We start from the raw sequence: 17,628 nt of genomic DNA, 5'->3' as shown, positions 1-17,628 counted from the left end.
CACAGGAGGGGAGGAGAGGGGGAGGAGAGGAACCGGCGTCATCAGATGACGCCGGTTTGTTTACATGTGATCGCTCCGTCATTTGACGGAGCGATCACATGGTAAACGGCCGCGATCAGCGGCCATTTACCGGGATCTGTGATGCGCCGGGTCCTATGGACCCGGCGATCACGGATGCTCTCGAGTGCGCGCCCTAGGGGGCGCGCGAGAGCAGAATTCTGGGAGGACGTCCCTGGACGTCCTCCCAGAGTTAAACAACCGCCCTGTAGCCGTCATTTGGCTATGGGCCGGTTGTTAAGTGGTTAACTTGTAAACAACAAATCTCAAAATGAGGCTCGGTCCTTAAGTGGTTAACCACTTACGGACCGCCCGCCATCGTTATACGTCGGTACTTTGAAGAGGGATATCGTTATGGCAGCAGCTAGCTACCCTAACCCAGGTTTCCTCTTCTTCAGCGGGCGGCCTGCTTTCAGATAAAAATGGTCTGTGTAGCAGATTTTCTGTGAGATCACTTTCATCAGCGGCAGGAGAGGGGCACCCCCCCTCCCGCCGCGCTCCGGTGCCCTCCGCCGCTTACTAGAGCCGTTGGTAGTGGCAGAGGCGATCGGGTCCTGTGTCCTGTTAGGTATGGAGACAAGTGAGGGGGAAGATGGCCCCCACCCGTCTCCATACCAATGCTGGGCAGAAGCGATGTCAAAAACGTCACTTCCGCCCATAGCTCTTAAGGAGTCTTTTTTTTTTTTTTTAAATGACTTTTTTTTTTTAATTGCATTTTAGTATAAATATGAGATCTGAGGTCTTTTTGACCCCAGATCTCATATTTAAGAGGTCCTGTCATGCTTTTTTTCTATTACAAGGGATGTTTACATTACTTGTAATAGAAATAAAAGTGAAACAATTTTTTTTTTTTAAAGAACAGTATAAAAATAAAAAAAAAGGTAAAATAAATAAGAAAAAAAAACAAACAAAAAAAAAAAACAAAAACAAAAACACGCCCCCCCCCCCCCCCCCAAGCTTGCGCACAGAAGCGACGCATAACGTAAGCAGGGCCCGCATATGAAAATGGTGTTCAAACCACATGTGAGGTATCGTCACAATTGTTAATCGTTAATGCAAGAGCAATAATTCTAGCCCTAGACCTCCTCTGTAACTCAAAACCTGTAGATTTTTTTTTTAAACATCAGCTATGGAGATTAAAGGGTAAAAGTTTGTCGCCATTCCACGAGCGGGCGTAATTTTAAAGCGTGACATGTTGGGTCATTTTACTCATAAATTGGGCCAATTTACTCGGCGTAACATTATCTTTCACAATTTAAAAAAGAAAATTGGCCTAACTTTACTGTTGTTTTATTTTTTAATTAAAAAAAAGAAGTGTATTATTTTTTCCCAAAAAAGTGCGCTTGTAAGACCGCTGCGCAAATATGGTGCGACAGAAAGTATTGCAACGACCTCCATTTTATTCTCTAGGGTGTTAGGAAAAAATATATATAATGTTTGGGGGTTCCAAGAAATTTTCCAAAAAAACAAACAAACCTGTTTTTAACTTGTAAAACACCAAATCTCAGAAAGAGGCTTGGGGCTGAAGTGGTTAAAATTATTATTATACAGGATTTATATAGCGCCAAACAGTTTACAGTATAAAAAAGGAGACAATACAATTATAATACAATAAAATACAAGGGGATTAAGAGGGCCCTGCTCAGAAGAGCTTACAATCTAATAGGGTGGGGCAGGTGGTACAAAAAAGGTTAAATCCAGTAATACACGGTTTCACCCTGCTCTGCATATGCTCAGTTGCTCTCTACCTTTTAGGCACTGACAAATTTGTAGAGGCCAATCTGCTGACAGTTTTAAAGCAAAATTAAACCCTCCTATCCTTTACAGCGAATGAAGCGGATTCTGTTTGATCTGCAATTGCCATGGTGCTGCACATGTGATCAGTTAGGACATCAGGGACAGTTTGGTTGAGGACACAAGGAAATGTGACAGTTAGGTTAATGGGTATATAGATGCAGGGCTTTTTTTCCTCAGAAAATAGGTGCTGGAACTCACCCTCCCCAGCCAACGCCCCACCCCAACCACACCCACAACCCCGCCCCCACCACACCCACAACCTCACCTCCAGCCACACTTTCCTTTAGAAGTGAAAATGATGCGGTTGCCAAATAGTGGGTGTGATTGAGGTTCAGAACTGTGTATCGCAGAAGGCGCAAGGTTCAGAAAAGTGAAACACACAGAGTACAGGACTCAGGAGTATGCATTGTGCAGTGCAGAGAAGTGCATATCATACAGGGTGCAGTAGCCATAAACATGTACAGTACACAACATGAAAAAGGTACAGTATGTACCATACAGCACAGCATAGAGACTATGATCAGGAGTATGTAATGTACACACATAATCTGAGGCAAATGATACACTCTCCTAACCACTACCCCTGTATACTGTGCTATACATTATGTAATCATGACCCCTGTTCTCTTTATACTAGGCTGTTACATACTTCTGACCACTGCGCTCTGTCAGTTGTGTTGTACCTTACATACTCCTGATTGCTGAAATCTGTATTCAACATACAGCCCTGTGTACAGAGTACAGTGGTCAGGAATATGTAATATAGAGTGTAATGTGCAGTCCAGCATACAGAGTGCAGGGGTCAGGAGTACATAATGTAAAACCCATTGTACAGAGTGCAGAATTCATTAGTATTATCCAGGGGCCATTAATGTAACATATGACAGTAAGAGGTATGTAATGTATAGCACAGCATACAGTTATGACTAGGTAATGTACAAGGTATTTTACTAAATCCTCACTGTTGCACCCTGCATACCCTGCCATACATGACATACTCTTGGTTACTGAACTCTGTATAATTTGCTGCCCACCAGCAAAGTTCCCTTGTCCTCTCCAAGCAAAAATCCTCCACCCCTCAAAGTAACCATCAATTACTCGCCTCTGCACACCACCATGCTTTCCTCTGTGCCCATCCCCAGCTCAGCTCTGTGCCAAACATCCACAGCACACCTCTTCTGTCCCATACACAATTCAACTCTGCACTTTTTCCACAGTTCACCTTAGCACCTCGTCCACAACTCACCTTTGTACCCCATTAACATCTCACCTCTGCACCCCCCCCCACAGATTACACCCCCAGTCCACAACTCACCTCAGCACCCTCATCTACAGCTTATCCTCACAGCTTTCACCTCTGCATGATCTGCAAACCCCCTTCCCTGCTATAACCCCTACACAAATCCCCCCTTTTCCAGCTCTCCCCTTTGCACAAATCTCACCTTTTTACAGACCCCCCCCCCCCCCCCCCGCAGCTCTCTTATCCTTTCACAAACACCCACCAACCCCCCCCCCCAGCTCTCTCACCTTTTTCATAGATCCCCCAGCTTTCTCACAAATCCTCCCACCCCCCCACACAAAAAGCTCTCTCACCTGTTCACAGATTGTCCTCCTCCCCCACAGCTCTGTCACCCATTGCAGAATGCAGTCATCACGGCTCTGATAGTTGGTGCCCGGGCTTTTTTTTTTTCAACACAGTGACGTTCCTGCAGCTCTGCCTATTAGGAATGTAGCAAGGAGCAGAGGAGGAGTTTCACAGCACTTTCACTCCTCTCTGTGCTACACACAGTTGTAACAGGCAGCAGGTGGAGAAAGAAGCCGCCTCCTCAAGCCCTATATTTACAAATAATGTGGTTTATTGCAGCGTTGAGACCTAGGACATCTATCTGTAAACATCCAGCATCATGTGCCCTGGATGCAGTGCCGACACTAAGGGCCCCTTCACACTGAAGCGGGGGCGGCGGTAAAGCACCGCTATTGTAAGCGGCGCTTTACCGTCGGTATTCAGCCGCTAGCGGGGCGTTTTTTTACCCCCCTCTAGCAGCCGAGAAAGGGTTAAAAACCACCGCAAAGCGCCTCTGCAGAGGCGCTTTGCCGGCGGTATAGCTGCGCTGTCCCATTGATTTCAATGGGCAGGAGCGGTGAAGGAGCGGTATACACTCCGCTCCTTCACCGCTCCGAAGATGCTGCTAGCAGGACTTTTTTTCCCTTCCTGCTAGCGCACCGCAGCGGCACTTTCGGTCGGTTTGCAGGCGATATTATTAGCGCAATAGCGCCTGCAAACCGCCTCAGTGTGAAAGGGCCCTAATACACAGAAGCTGGTGGAGGAAGTGATTCCTTTACTTGTTACTCTGTGTTACTGACAAGAGGGAAAGGACAGGGCTGCCAGAGGTGGCGGAACTCCGTTCCGGGAGAAAAAAAGCCCTGTATAGATGTAAATATTACACCAATATATACTCCTGCATTAATTGATAAGAGAATTATAAATTGTGAACAAATTAATAAATTAGGTTGATGCTCTCAAAGTGCATGTGCCTTTAAACATGAATCAAAATATAAGAGCACTACCCAATGTTAATGCTAACACATCATTCTCACAGTGCCATATAAAGAACAATCCATCATAATTAAAGTCAATAAATTCATAAATCCTTCAAAAGTTCATACATTTTCATATCATAATCTTCTAGTGCAGCTTTAAATTTTCAATTATGTAGTGTAAAGTGCTGGAAAAACAAAACAAAAACAAAAACACCACAAACACACACAAAATCTGTGCGATCCATGCTCCCCTCTATGTGTCCTCACTCACCAGATAACTATGACACCCATGACAGAAGTCATAAGCGCTTTGTGAAGATGGCTGGGCTCTGTAGTTCCATGGGCGAGGTCTCAGCCTACAGCAAAGGTCATTCTCAATGTGCCGTCATGCGATGTAAACAAATGGCACAGTAAGCAATATAGCATAATTCCGTTTATTGGTCACAAAGAACAAACAATACACACACACACACACACACACACACACACACACACACACTTGAAAATATTAACACATGTATAAAACCCAGAACCGGGGGGGGGGGGGGGGCATGTCCAGATGAGAGGTGAGAGGAGACAGACGTGGGAGAGAGGAGCTCCAGACATCCTGACCCTAATCCTTAGCCATCCAAACGCTACACAGCCTAAATCTAGCTAATTTCTTTACCAGCCTGTCCCTCTACCTGTCTGGCTGGACCCGGGGTCTGTATTGAGCGGGATCCGTCCAGGACTGGCAGGGGCAACACGGAGCCCGCACATACGCGGACACCGCCATTTTACCGGCCTACATCTTGATGGAGGGAGCTGTTGCCAGCCTGGAGGTACGGTAGGGGACTCCATCATCATCCAGCCTGCCCTGTATAGTGCCTGGTGAGGTCCGGTGATCTGCAGGGCCGCCGAGATTGCCTGTAGCGGCCACGAACTGGTCCGGCCTGGTGCGGCCTAGCGAAGCCTGCCGCCCACCGCATTTTCCTACTAGGCCAGCCCGCGGAGGGGCGCCGCGGCCGGTACGGACTGTAATCCAGGGCGCGGACGCTGCTGACATCGGCCTCTTAAATGTCCTACCAAGCCCAGAAAAAAGTGCCAGGTGGAATAAGCCCAGCGCTACCCACATTCTCCTGCCTACATCCCAGCTCTCTGGCAGTAACCCTCAGCTATCTCATCATATTGCTAAGAACAGTTCAGTGTTGGGTGGAGACTGCCTGCGAGAACTGATAGCAGTGTCCAAGGACCCAGCATCATCCATAACCTCCTGCCCCTGCTCCAGCTCGCTGAATAATAGCCCTCAGTTACCCTATAATCCTGCCAAGCAATATGAGGGCTGACAGCCATGCCCAGGGCCCAGTATAATCCACATCCTACTGCCTCCGTCCCGGCTCTCTGTTCTGATACCCTACAGCGAGTGGTCTCTTGGCCGGTGGACGGAGACAGTGCGATTGGGGGCACCTCCTGATTCCTTAGATGCCATCCAAACGGCGATTGACAAAGAAACAGCCGCCTCCCAGGACACAGAGTTCTCCGGCAGTGACACATGCGGTGGTTATCGCGTCCTCCGGTGCAGAGCGAGCCGCGGCCATACAAACAGCTCTATAGCTTTTGGAGGGACATGGAGCAGAATGTAGAAGACCCGCAGCAGCCCTCAGATATGGAGCAATCAGCAGCTACCTCAATTATGTCAAAGAATCCGCGCTTAGGAAATTAGGTTGCAGCCTCCCCTAATGGGTTCCCAAGGGAACTTACAAGAATAATATAGAGTGGTTGGGGAAACGGCGCTACCCTCTATGGCTTTAATATAAGATTTAAAATGTTTCAGCTCACCTCCAAGCCTATTTTGTATAACCAAAGTGTAGATCTCAAAATATCGTTAACATAAATCTTAAAAGCGTGAAAATATAATAGTGCAATAAAATCGTGTACAGATATCGTCTAAAAAAAAAAAAAAATAGAAAAGGGGTTACACCTTGTAGATACTCACTAAGTGTGTGAGTTTAGGAACTGCTAAAATAGGGGGATAGTGATGAGAGATAATGGGATGCAACCCCCACTAAGAGACACAGTGGAATGCATGCCCACCCTCATCAATCCACCCAAATAATAATAGAATAATAAATGTGTACCTGGTGTGAATCAATAGTGCAAATCTACAATAATAGACGTGAATAGTCTAGTCTAAGGTACAACACTCTCCACCCTAGATATAAACACTAAGGGTATGTGCACATCCTAATAAAACGTGCAAAAAATGTATATATAGAATGTCCACAGTGGTTGCATAATATAAGTAAGTGTCCAGTGTATAGTTCAAATCCTTAGGCAAACATAATAACTTGAAAGCAATAAGTGCAATATATTAAAGGGAAAAATTATCCACAGATTCCACAGGGTCAGGTGACTTTAGTTCACAGCGGGTATGGTGACTTGGTGCTCCCCCACTCACCGAATGTAGTCACCCCTACAGGGGTAATAGGCATAGAGTGGGCAACTTTATCCAGGTTTTCTCCTAAAGTGGCTGTATTAGATCTGTACCTCCACCGGCCTGTATATTTCTTCACTGGGGTTTCACAGTGTACTCCAATTGGGGCTCCACCTCGGCAGCAGACAACACAGTCCTCACAGGAGGAAACAAAAAAAGGGCTCCCATAGTGTAGTATAAAAGGATTTATTACAAATAAATGTATAAAACACAATCGCTATGGCGATGATAGGCTAGGAAACACAGGAGCGATAAACAGACAGCCCATCCGTGGCGTGCGTGCCACCTGTGCTCCGCCTTACGCGTTTCATCATAGGACGTTCTCAAAGGGGGTGCCGACACTCCACGCTCTGTCTCATATAGGCAGGCGGGCTCAGCGGCACCTCCCCCTTCCTTGCAAGCAGCAAGTGGATAGATAATACTAAGGGGCGGCCAAGAGCACGGACATTCAAAGGATCCTGCCTCCTAGAGCTAATTAAGCTAAAGCCCGTTCTTCTACATGCAGTAACAGACAGAGGTAAAAACAAGGCACAATAAAAACACATTACCCATGCACATAATGTATGAATACACAACAGATCATATGGGTAAGTCTGCTGAAGGTATAGCGTGTTGAAAGAATAATGGTAATATAAACAGTAAAAAATAAATATAAATAGAAAATGAAAAATTATTATATATAAATTTTAATTTTTCATTTTCTATTTATATTTAATTTTTTACTACTTGTAACGCTGACCTACAACGCACGGTTAAAACCCTGATGGCGCGGTCTGAAGACGTTGAAAATAGAGTGCACCACAATAATGTGCGCGTGGTGGGCCTTCCTGAGGGCGCGGAGGGCTCCTATCCAGCCAGCTTTGTTGAAAATTTCTTTAAGGACATCCTCAACTTACAGCAAGTATCCTTAGCTTACATTGTGGAGCGCGCTCATAGGGTCCCCACGGGCCCAAGACCACAAGGCGCCTTGCCTAGACCATTCCTGGTGAGGTTTGTAAACTACCATCCTTGCTGAAGCCCGGAAGAAACCACAGCTCCGGTTTGAGAATACGACCCTGCATTTTTTCCTGGATTTTTCCCTGGAACTGCAGAGGCGCCGTTGTATGTTTGTGGAGGTTCGGAGGAGGCTCCGGGAAAAGGGACTCACATATAGTATGCTGTACCCGAGTAAGCTGCGGGTGGAACACCGGGGTACTGTGAAATTCTTTGAGGTCCCCTCGGATGTCTCAGATTGGCTGGATACCTTGGATTGAAGTGAATCATTGTTTATTTTTGTTTTGTTTTTTGTTCTTTACCATAATCCGGTACAGTGAAGGCTGACTGTGCTCTGGCAGGCGCATACACTTGCATATAATCCTATCCAAAGTTCTTCTTTCCAGTAGATTTAATGGCGGTATGCGTTGTCAGGGGATGCAATTGTAAAGACCCTGTCTGTACTGTGTAAAACATTCCCTGCAAGATGTTGCAGCATGTGTATAGCTGCTTGGTGCTTCATGGCTACAATACATATGGAGCCAGATGCTCGCTCTGCAAAGAGTACCCACGGAAGCGTATAGTGCCAGTGCTCACCCTCTGAACTTGTTCCTTCTAAGGGACATATGGAATAATTCTACAAGACAATATTCCATTTTTGTTTTGTTTTTTTGGTTTTGGGGATCAAGTCTGCCGGCTGATGCGGGGTTTGTGTTTTTTTTTTTTCGTTTTCTACCCCATTTTTAAGCTGGCAAGACAGGGAATTGTTTTGGAGTGAAGTTTTTGATCATGCCTTCTCTTATATTCTGTTTTTTTTTGTATCTGCTCCACCTTTTTGGTGGTGGTGCGTTTGTGGTGTCATCCTCGGAACTGCACGGTTGGCAGACCGGGGGACACTCGGAAACAGGCTCCACCAAAATGTAATGTTTGTAGGTGGGTAAATGTTTTTCTTCAGCATTCTGTGTGGCTCTGTGTGCCTCTATACTTCAGTTGTGCTCCTAGGCCTCCATCTAGTGGCAAATTTCTAAATTACAGTCATGTCCTTGAATATTAGCATCATCTCCTGGAATGTCAGGGGGTTGAATTCAAAATTTAAGAGAGCTTTGGTGCTGAAGTTTTTACAGGCCCAACATCCTCACATAATGTTTTTACAGGAAACTCACTTACTAGGCAACAAAATTTTGGCCATGAAACGTCCCTGGATACACAGAGCCATACATGCCACTTATTCATCTTATGCTAGAGGTGTGTATATCTTGTTGCACAAGTCCTTACCTTGCTCCATAGAAACGGTAATTACAGATCCTGGGGGCAGACACTTAGTGGTGCTAATTGAAGTTTATTCTCGCAGGTTGGCCCTGGTAAATGTATATATTCCCCCTCCTTTTACAGGGAATATCCTGTATGAGGTGTTGGAGAAGTTGGCAGCACATGCTCCATTTCAGTTGCTGGTGGCTGGAGATTTCAATAATATTCTTAATTATACGTTGGACACGTCCAATCCACATAGGGCTCCGAACCACGACTTGTCGCATTGGGCGGAAGCTGCGGGTCTCACAGAGATCTGGCGGTGGAAGCATCCCGCGGACAGATGCTATTCCTATTTGTCCTCGGTACATGCTTCGTCCTCCAGAATAGACCTGGCGCTCGCCAATGGGACATTATTATCACTGGTGACTGGGGTGGCCTATCTTCCAGGAGGCTTATCGGATCACAACCCACTGCAGATTACCTTGCGACTGGGCTCCCGGAGCTCAAGGAGAGTTTGGTGTTGGTCTCCTAGGTGGGTTGACGAACCCACTGTGGAGGAGATGCTGAAACCGCACATTGATACATATTAGCAGATTAATGAAGGATCAGCAATGGTACACACTGAGTGGGAGGCTTCAAGGCCACAACTCGGGGGGTATACATAGCCATAAAAGCACTGAGAACAGAACAGAATAGTGCAGAAAAACAACAACTTCAGGACAAAGAGCAAGAATGCGCTAAGGCACATGCTGATTTGCCTTCCCCTGCCACGTTGGCTCAGTTGCAGTTCGCAAGGAGGAATATATCCCTCCATTATCATGATGTGGTTACTTCCCAGTTGCAAAGGAGTGCAGCAAGAGTCTTTGAAAAAGGAGATAAAAAATGGTAAACTAATAGCTTTACTGACGGTAGGGGACACGTCCCTGACAGTAGTTCCCTGCATACTGTCTCCGTCCAGACAAATATTGAGAGACGGAGAAGATATAATACGGGAGTTTGTGTCCTTCTATAGGTCACTGTACTCCCCTATAGATTCATATGACACTGAGGACCTTAGGGACACCTTGGGGACCCTACAGTTGCCTGGGCTGCCAGAGGAATCTGGCAGTTTTCTGGATGTCGAGTTCTTGGAGGAAGAGGTAGCCTTGGCAATGGGGTAATTCCCTAGTGGTAAGGCTCCTGGACCCGGCGGGTTGCCAATTGAGTGGTACCGCCATTATTCGGAGACCTTGGTGCCCAGACTGCTTCAATTATACACAGACTGTTTTCAAAAGGGAAGCCTCCCCCTCTCCTTTTATGAGGCTCATATCTGGCTTAGCCAACAATACAATAAGGACCCATTACAGTGTTCATCATATAGGCCCATTTCTTTATTAAATATGGACTTCAAAATACTGACAAAACTGTTAGCTACTAGATTGATGTTGGTCCTGCATCAGGTTATCTCCCCAAACCAAACAGGGTTTATGCCCAAAAAGGCCACGGATATTAACTTGCGCAGGGTTTTCACCCACACTCAGCTGGGCCCAGATAGTTCCAGTGGTGGAATACTGGTCTTTCTAGATCTGGAAAAGGCCTTTGATTCCGTGGATTGGAATTACATGAGGGTGGTATTGGAGGTACTTGGATTCGGTCCTAGGTTCCGGAAGTGGATTGACATTCTATATCACTGCCCTACAATAGCCATAAAGTTAAATATGTTATCCGAATATATAGGGGCACTCGCCAAGGATGCCCTTTATCCCTGGGTCTTTTCTCTATCATGATCGAGCCCTTGGCAGCGGCCTTGCGAGCCTCTGAGGAGGTACAAGAGATAACGGTGGGTAGCCTGACTGAGGAAACGGCACTGTATGTGGATGATATGGTTCTTTTTTTGCGAGACTCCAAGCAATCCCTGTCGGCAGCGTTAGACATCCTAAATTCCTTTGCTCGTTTTTCGCGTCTGAGGGTCAACTGGGGGAAATCCCAGATTCTATCACTCAGGACGTCATCCCTCAGATGTGAGATTCCCACAGATTGTCCTTTGCAGAGGGTAGAGGTGATATCTGGGGTTACATATATCCAACTCCGTAACAGACTTTATTGCTTTGAATGTCGATCCACTTTTGACTGAACTAAAATCCAGGCTACAGGCATGACAGAATTTACCTTTGACACTCATAGCTAGGGTGAACTTAGTAAAAATGAAATTTCTGCCTCTGTTTCTGCATATATTTCAGAATTCCCGTTTGGATTCCGAGATATATATTCAAAAGAATAGATCAGCTCAGAACGACTTTCCTGTGACAGGGACGACACCCCCGCATTAAATTTCGGGTGTTACAGCTGCCGTGGAAATAAGGGGGATTGGCGGTCCCAGACTTTCACAGATATTTTTTTGCGGGTCAGCTAGTAGTCGTACATAGGTGGTTTGTTGTGCCTGAGGATGACACTGCTAACACACTAGAGGCAGCGGTTGTTGGTTCTTATGAGGCACTGAAACATCTCCCGTTTCAGGGCTCCGTATAGATTCACGTTATTCATGCGTGCGACCAGTAGGGCATAGGTGGCAGTGACTAAGATGGGCAGTGCTTCTGAGATTTCTCCTCACACACCACTTTGGAAGAATCCTAAATTAGCTATGAGCACCCAGATCCGATCATCTGGACTAAATTTGGTATTAAGACACTGAAAGATTTAGTGGGTGGTGGGGAACTTCTACAGTTTGACGCCCTTAAAACTAAGTTTAACCTTCCCAACACCCACCTGTTCCGTTATCTTCAGCTAAGGCATGCATACAATGCCCAATTTGGAAATACTGGAATTACCCCGAAAATGAGCATAGAGTCTTTATTGAGGGAGGACACTTTGGACAAGGCCTTGTCTACAATATACAAACAACTGTTCGGTGAGGGGGGGGAGATCTCCTTGCAAAGTGTAGAGCGATGTGGGTGAGGTGTTCCCCCAGATGGACGAGGATGACTGGGACAATGTATGGGACATTAATTTTACTAGATTGGTTTCTGCTAGAGACCAACTCATTCAATTTAAATTTGTTCATCGCATATATCTTACTCCAGCTAGATTAGCTAAGATGTTCCCTTCCCGGTCACCTAGTTGCTGGTGGTGCAATTCCCTCACTGCTGATTTCATGCATATCTTCTGGAATTGCTCGAACATTCAAGCATATTGGACGGGAGTTACAGAATGTATAGCAGAAGTAACAGCCATTCCTATACAGCCCACAATAGAGGTGTGTCTTTTGGGGCTGGTGGACAATCTAGCCCCAAGGAGAGCAACTCGTACGTTGCTAACGATCCTGATCTATTATGCTAGAAAAATGATAGTGTTGTCTTGGAAAAAGCCTAATCCTCCATCTGTGTCAGCGTGGAAGGGTGTGGTGAATAGGGCTGCACCTTTATACAAGGCTACATACATTAGCAGGGGCATACCACAAAAAAAGTGATAAAGTGTGGAGCAGTTGGTTGAATAGTGAAACTACGGTGGCGGATTGAGTGGTACCTAATGGAATATGCGTACAGTGGGTTTTAACATGTACCTATCTGACATGTCTTAAATCTTTTATTGACTGTTATTGTGATAAGGTGGCCTAATTACTATTATCTTAGTTTTTTATTTTTCACGGAGCGGAGGTCTGGAGGAAGGAGGAGAGAGTCAATGCTGAAGAAATGTAAATAGTTTATTTTGTGCGTGACCCAATGGGTCTTGTTTGTATCTGTTATGTTAAAAAAGCAATAAATAAAACTTTAAAAAAAAAAAAAAAAAAAAACAGAACCGGAAGTATCCATCGTCTTACCAGCCGGAAATTGCGTCACCACCCACGGTTGTGTTAGCATTAACATTGGGTAGCGCTCTTATATTTTGATTCACAAATGTGAGTTACATTCCTGGAATGCCAGGATTGCTAACTACATTTGGAAACCATTAAATTGATGGGTTTAGTTCCACTTTATGATTTACTGCTGTTCAGGGGCTCTGGGGTTCAGCAAAATGGCAGTCTCCTGCAAGAAGAGAAAGGAGCAATGCTGCAGGAGATACACAGCACACACTAATTTTGGTAGCCTAATTACCGTATTTATCGGCATATAACACGCACATTCATTTTAAGAGGGAAGTTTCAGGAAAAAACTTAAAATTTTAAATAAGGAACTTTGAAGCAAAATAAGGGTCAGTGCCCATCTGCAGCCTCACCATTGCCATCAATGCAGCCTGATTAAGGCCCACCTGCAGCCTCACAAGTGCCATCAATGCAGCCTTATTAGTCCACATCAATGCAGCCTCACCATTGCCATCAATGCAGCAGCCTCGCCATTGCCATCTATTGACTTCCTATTACAGAGGCCACCAAGTAAACAGGAGATTCTCACTGTATGTAATCTGACGGCACTCGTTCCGCCCTCCCCCCCCCCCCCCCCGTTGCCTCCGAGGCAGCTGAAATTGAAGTATTGGCGTATAACACGCACACGCTATTTGCACCCGATATTCATGGTGAAAAAGTGAGTGTTATACGCCAATAAATACAGTAGTCATGTGGGATGTATGTTCCTTGCTAAAGAACATTATTTTTTTTTATCAAGTTGTTATGGGTTGAGTTCTCTTTTAACCACTTCCAGCCCCAGGACATTATATGACATCTTTGACTTTCAGTGGTGATATCTGAATGATACCTGCAGCTACAGGCATCATTCAGATATCTTCTTTTTCAGCCGGCGATTCTGTGCACCACAAGAATGATCATAGTGGCAGTTCAGCCGCTTGATCGGTCTTACAGGCAGCAGGAGGGGACATTTCTGCCCTCTGTGGCTTCTCCAGGGTTCCCTGTGCCATCAGGAACCCGGAGAAAGAAGCCGCCTCTGGATGAAGAGCATAGAGATTTCCGGTGACCAGATGGTCACCAGTCATCTCTATGACTGTCGGAGGCCTGGGCATGACGTTATGATGTCACGTCCGGGCCACGGATGTTAGCCGAGATCTCGGCTGGAAAGCATCAGATCTGTCATTTTTTTTTGATCTGATGCTTTCCAGCCTGGAGGAGAGATGTGGGGTCTTATCTCTCCATAAAGAGGACCTGTCATGCCATATTCCTATTACAAGGGATGTTTACATTCCTTGTAATAGGAATAAAAGTGATAAAAAAAAAAAAAAAAAAAAAAAATTAAATTTTTTTAAATTAAAGGGCCCCCTGTCCCTGTGCGCTCACAGAGGTGAATGTGCACGCAAGTCCCGCCCACATATGTAAACATTGTTCAAACCACACGTGACGTATCGCCGCGTGCATTAGAGCGAGAGCAACAATTCTAGCACTAGACTTCCTCTGTAACTCTAAACTGGTAACCTGTAAAAAGTTTTTAAAGTGTCGGCTATGGAGATTTTTAAGTACCAAAGTTTGCCGCCATTCCACGAGTGTTTGCACTTTTAAAGCGTGACATGTTGTGTATCCATTTACTCGGCATAACATCATCGATCACATTATACAAGAAAAAAAATTGGGCTAACTTTACTGTTTTGTTATTTAATTCATGAAAATGTTTTTTTTTTCCATTAAAAAAAAAAACGTATTTGAAAAATTGTGACATAAAAAGTTGCAACGACCGCTATTTTATTCCCTAGGGTGTCTGACTGGACAGTAAATCTACAGACAGTACGACTGTCACCAGTTCCACCTCCAAGACAGGAAGTGACAAGAAATCTCCTCAGGAGGAATGAAAAACTTACCAATTGTTTTACCCTTTACAACTTTATACAGTACAAACTAATGGCTATATACACTTTAAAACAGCTAAACCCCATTAGAACCTGTATTTTCCCACCTACGGATTCTACCCAGCACAAGTGTCTCCAGCTTCTGTAGAACTACAAGTCCCAGCCCCATGCACAACCCCTTCTCTTACATTGCTGAAGCTCTCCTTGGCTTTGCTGTACTCCCCCTTGTGGTAAAGCTGCTCCCCCTCAGCCATGTACGTGGTGAAGGTACTGCGGGGTCCCTGCTCTCCATCCGCCTCTTCAGCCATCACGGAGATCACACCAGCCGTCTGCACACACAAACTTTATCCCGCAAAGTGTTCCTAGCAACCAAGGCTATCGCTTAGCAACAGGGAAACAATCATGGCGTCTCCAGCTTCCTCGAACAGCCAATGATGTGCAGGGAAGTCGAGGTCCAATAAAAAGTGCTCATGGGGCGGAGTTTAGTCATGTGCAGCTGGTATAAAGTAATTCCTCAGATTGTGAGAGAGGGGTCTGGCTGCGGAGTGGAGCTCCACGTTTGACAGGAAGCACGTGGCCTCATTCCACTTTTTTTAAAAAATTGAACTTTATTGTAACAAACAATGAATGGCTTTAGCTGTAGCTCCACTGTCTACAATAAACATGTGGCCTCCACTCCAGCTTTTTTTTTGTTTGTTTAACCACTTCAATACAGGGCACATACACCTTGCTGCCCAGACCAATTTTCAGCTTTCAGTGCTGTCGCAGTTTGAATGACAATTACGCGGTCATACAACACTGTACCCAAAGTAGATTTTTATCATTTTGTTCTCACAAATAGAGCTTTCTTTTGGTGGTATTTGATCACTTCTGCGGTTTTTATTTTTTGCTAAACAAATAAAAAAAGACCGAAAATTTAAAAAAAAATAAAAGTTTTGCTTTTGTTTCTGTTAACCACTTGCTGCCCGCCCGCTGTCATATGACGGCGGGACGGTGCAGCTGTTGTTCTGGGCCGCCGTCATATGACGGCGCAGCCTTCCAGGGCGCGCGCGCCCGCCGCATCGCTCGGGTCCCGGTGCGCGTGCCCGGCGGCCGCGATGTCCGCCGGGCACCCGCGATTGCCCGGTAACTGAGCAGGACCGTGGATCTGTGTGTGTAAACACACAGATTCATGTCCTGTCAGATGAGAGGAGACCGATGGTGTGTTCTTTGTACAGAGGAACACCGATCGGTCTCCTCTCTTTGTGAAGCCCCTCCCCCCACAGTTAGAATCACTCCCTAGCAACACATTAACCCCTACAGCGCCCCCTCCTGGTTAACCCCTTCATTGCCAGTCACATTTATACAGTAATCAATGCATTTTTATAGCACAGATCGCTGTATAAATGTGAATGGTCCCAAAAATGTGTCAAAATTGTCCGATGTGTCTGCCGCAATATCGCAGTCACGATAAAAATCGCAGATCGCCGCCATTACTAGTAAAAAAAAATAATAATAATAAAAATGCTATAAATCTATCCCCTTATTTTGTAGACGCTATAACTTTTGCGCAAACCAATAAATATATGCTTATTGCGATATTTTTTACCAAAAATATGTAGAAGAATACGTATCGGCCTAAAATGAGGAAAAGATTTGTTTAAAAAAAAAAATATTTGGATACTTATTATAGCAAAAAGTAAAAAATAATGTTTTTTCAAACTTGTCACTCTTGTTTTGTTTATAGCACAAGAAATAAAAAACGCAGGAGTGATCAAATACCACCAAAAGAAAGCTCTATTAGTGGGGAAAAAATTATAAAAATTTCATTTGGGTACAGTGTTGTATGACCGCGCAATTGTTATTCAAAATGTGACAGCGCTGAAAGCTGAAAATTGGCTTGGGCAGGAAGGGGGTGAAAATGCCCTGTATGGAAGTAGTTAAAAAACGTTGTAAATGAGTACGTTTTCTCTTTCACTGATGGGCACTGATAAGGCGGCACCGTTGAGGTGGCACCAATGAGCGGGCACTGAAGGGCACTGATGATGGCCACTGATATGCGGCACTAATGGGCACTGGTAGGCGGCACTGATGAGCACTCATGGGTGGCACTGATAGGCGACACTGATGGGCACTGAAAGGCTGCAAAGATGGCTTCTTATGGGTGGCACTGATGGGCATCCCTGGTGGCACTGGCAGTGGAAGGCATTGTGAGTGGGCACTGATTGGCAGCTGCCTGGGCATTGATTGGCAGCTGCTTGGGCACACATTAGTATTTCCCTGGGGGTCTAGGGGGCATACCTGGTGGTCAAGTGTGAATGGCTTGCCTGGTGGTCCTGGGCGGCTTCCCTGGTGGTCCTGGGTGGGATCCAGGGGGGGGGGGGGCTGTGCTGATAAACAATAAGCACAGACCCCCCTGTCAGGAAAGCAGCCGATCAGCTCTCCTCTACTCACGTCTGTCAGACTTGAGTGAGGAAAAGCCGATCACCGCCTCTTCCTATTTACATCGTGATCAGCTGTGATTGGACATGGCTGATCACGTGGTAAAGAGTCTCCGTCAGAGACTCTTTACCTAGATCGGTGTTGGGAGGTATCAGACTGACCCTGGGGACGCGCATCGGCTCAATACCCTGCGGACATCATATGACGCCCAGTCGGGATATTGAAACCACTTTGCCGCCGTCATTCTGCTATATGGCGGGTAGCAAGTGGTTAATGAACTTTAAAGCAGAACTCCGGACAAAATGTTTTCCCATGCCCTTGTTACTGATCTCATACCTTCACCAACTTTGCCGCCCATGTTCTTCTGAGCTCTGTAGTTTCTCTGTAATAGGATGCTGAACTTGCTGAAAAAC

General features: G+C 45.6%; 1 protein-coding gene across 2 annotated transcripts in view; it reads right to left on the bottom strand.

Moving 5' to 3' along the window:
• ODAD4 (outer dynein arm docking complex subunit 4) overlaps positions 1 to 15,234 on the bottom strand; it is a 151,385-nt gene extending 136,151 nt beyond the window's left edge. The window contains exon 1 of one of the 2 annotated variants that reach the window (XM_073607557.1): positions 14,983 to 15,234. In XM_073607557.1, coding sequence (XP_073463658.1) covers positions 14,983 to 15,102 — 120 coding nt within the window. In that variant the 5' untranslated portion in view covers positions 15,103 to 15,234. The remainder of the gene's footprint in view (positions 1 to 14,982) is intronic. The other variant, XM_073607556.1, reaches the window with a different exon arrangement.
• Positions 15,235 to 17,628: the final 2,394 nt, after the last annotated feature.

The sequence above is a fragment of the Aquarana catesbeiana genome, linkage group LG12 (assembly GCF_042186555.1).
Source record: "Aquarana catesbeiana isolate 2022-GZ linkage group LG12, ASM4218655v1, whole genome shotgun sequence".
NCBI classification, from domain to species: domain Eukaryota; kingdom Metazoa; phylum Chordata; class Amphibia; order Anura; family Ranidae; genus Aquarana; species Aquarana catesbeiana.
This window is presented reverse-complemented; position numbering and strand designations above follow the sequence as displayed.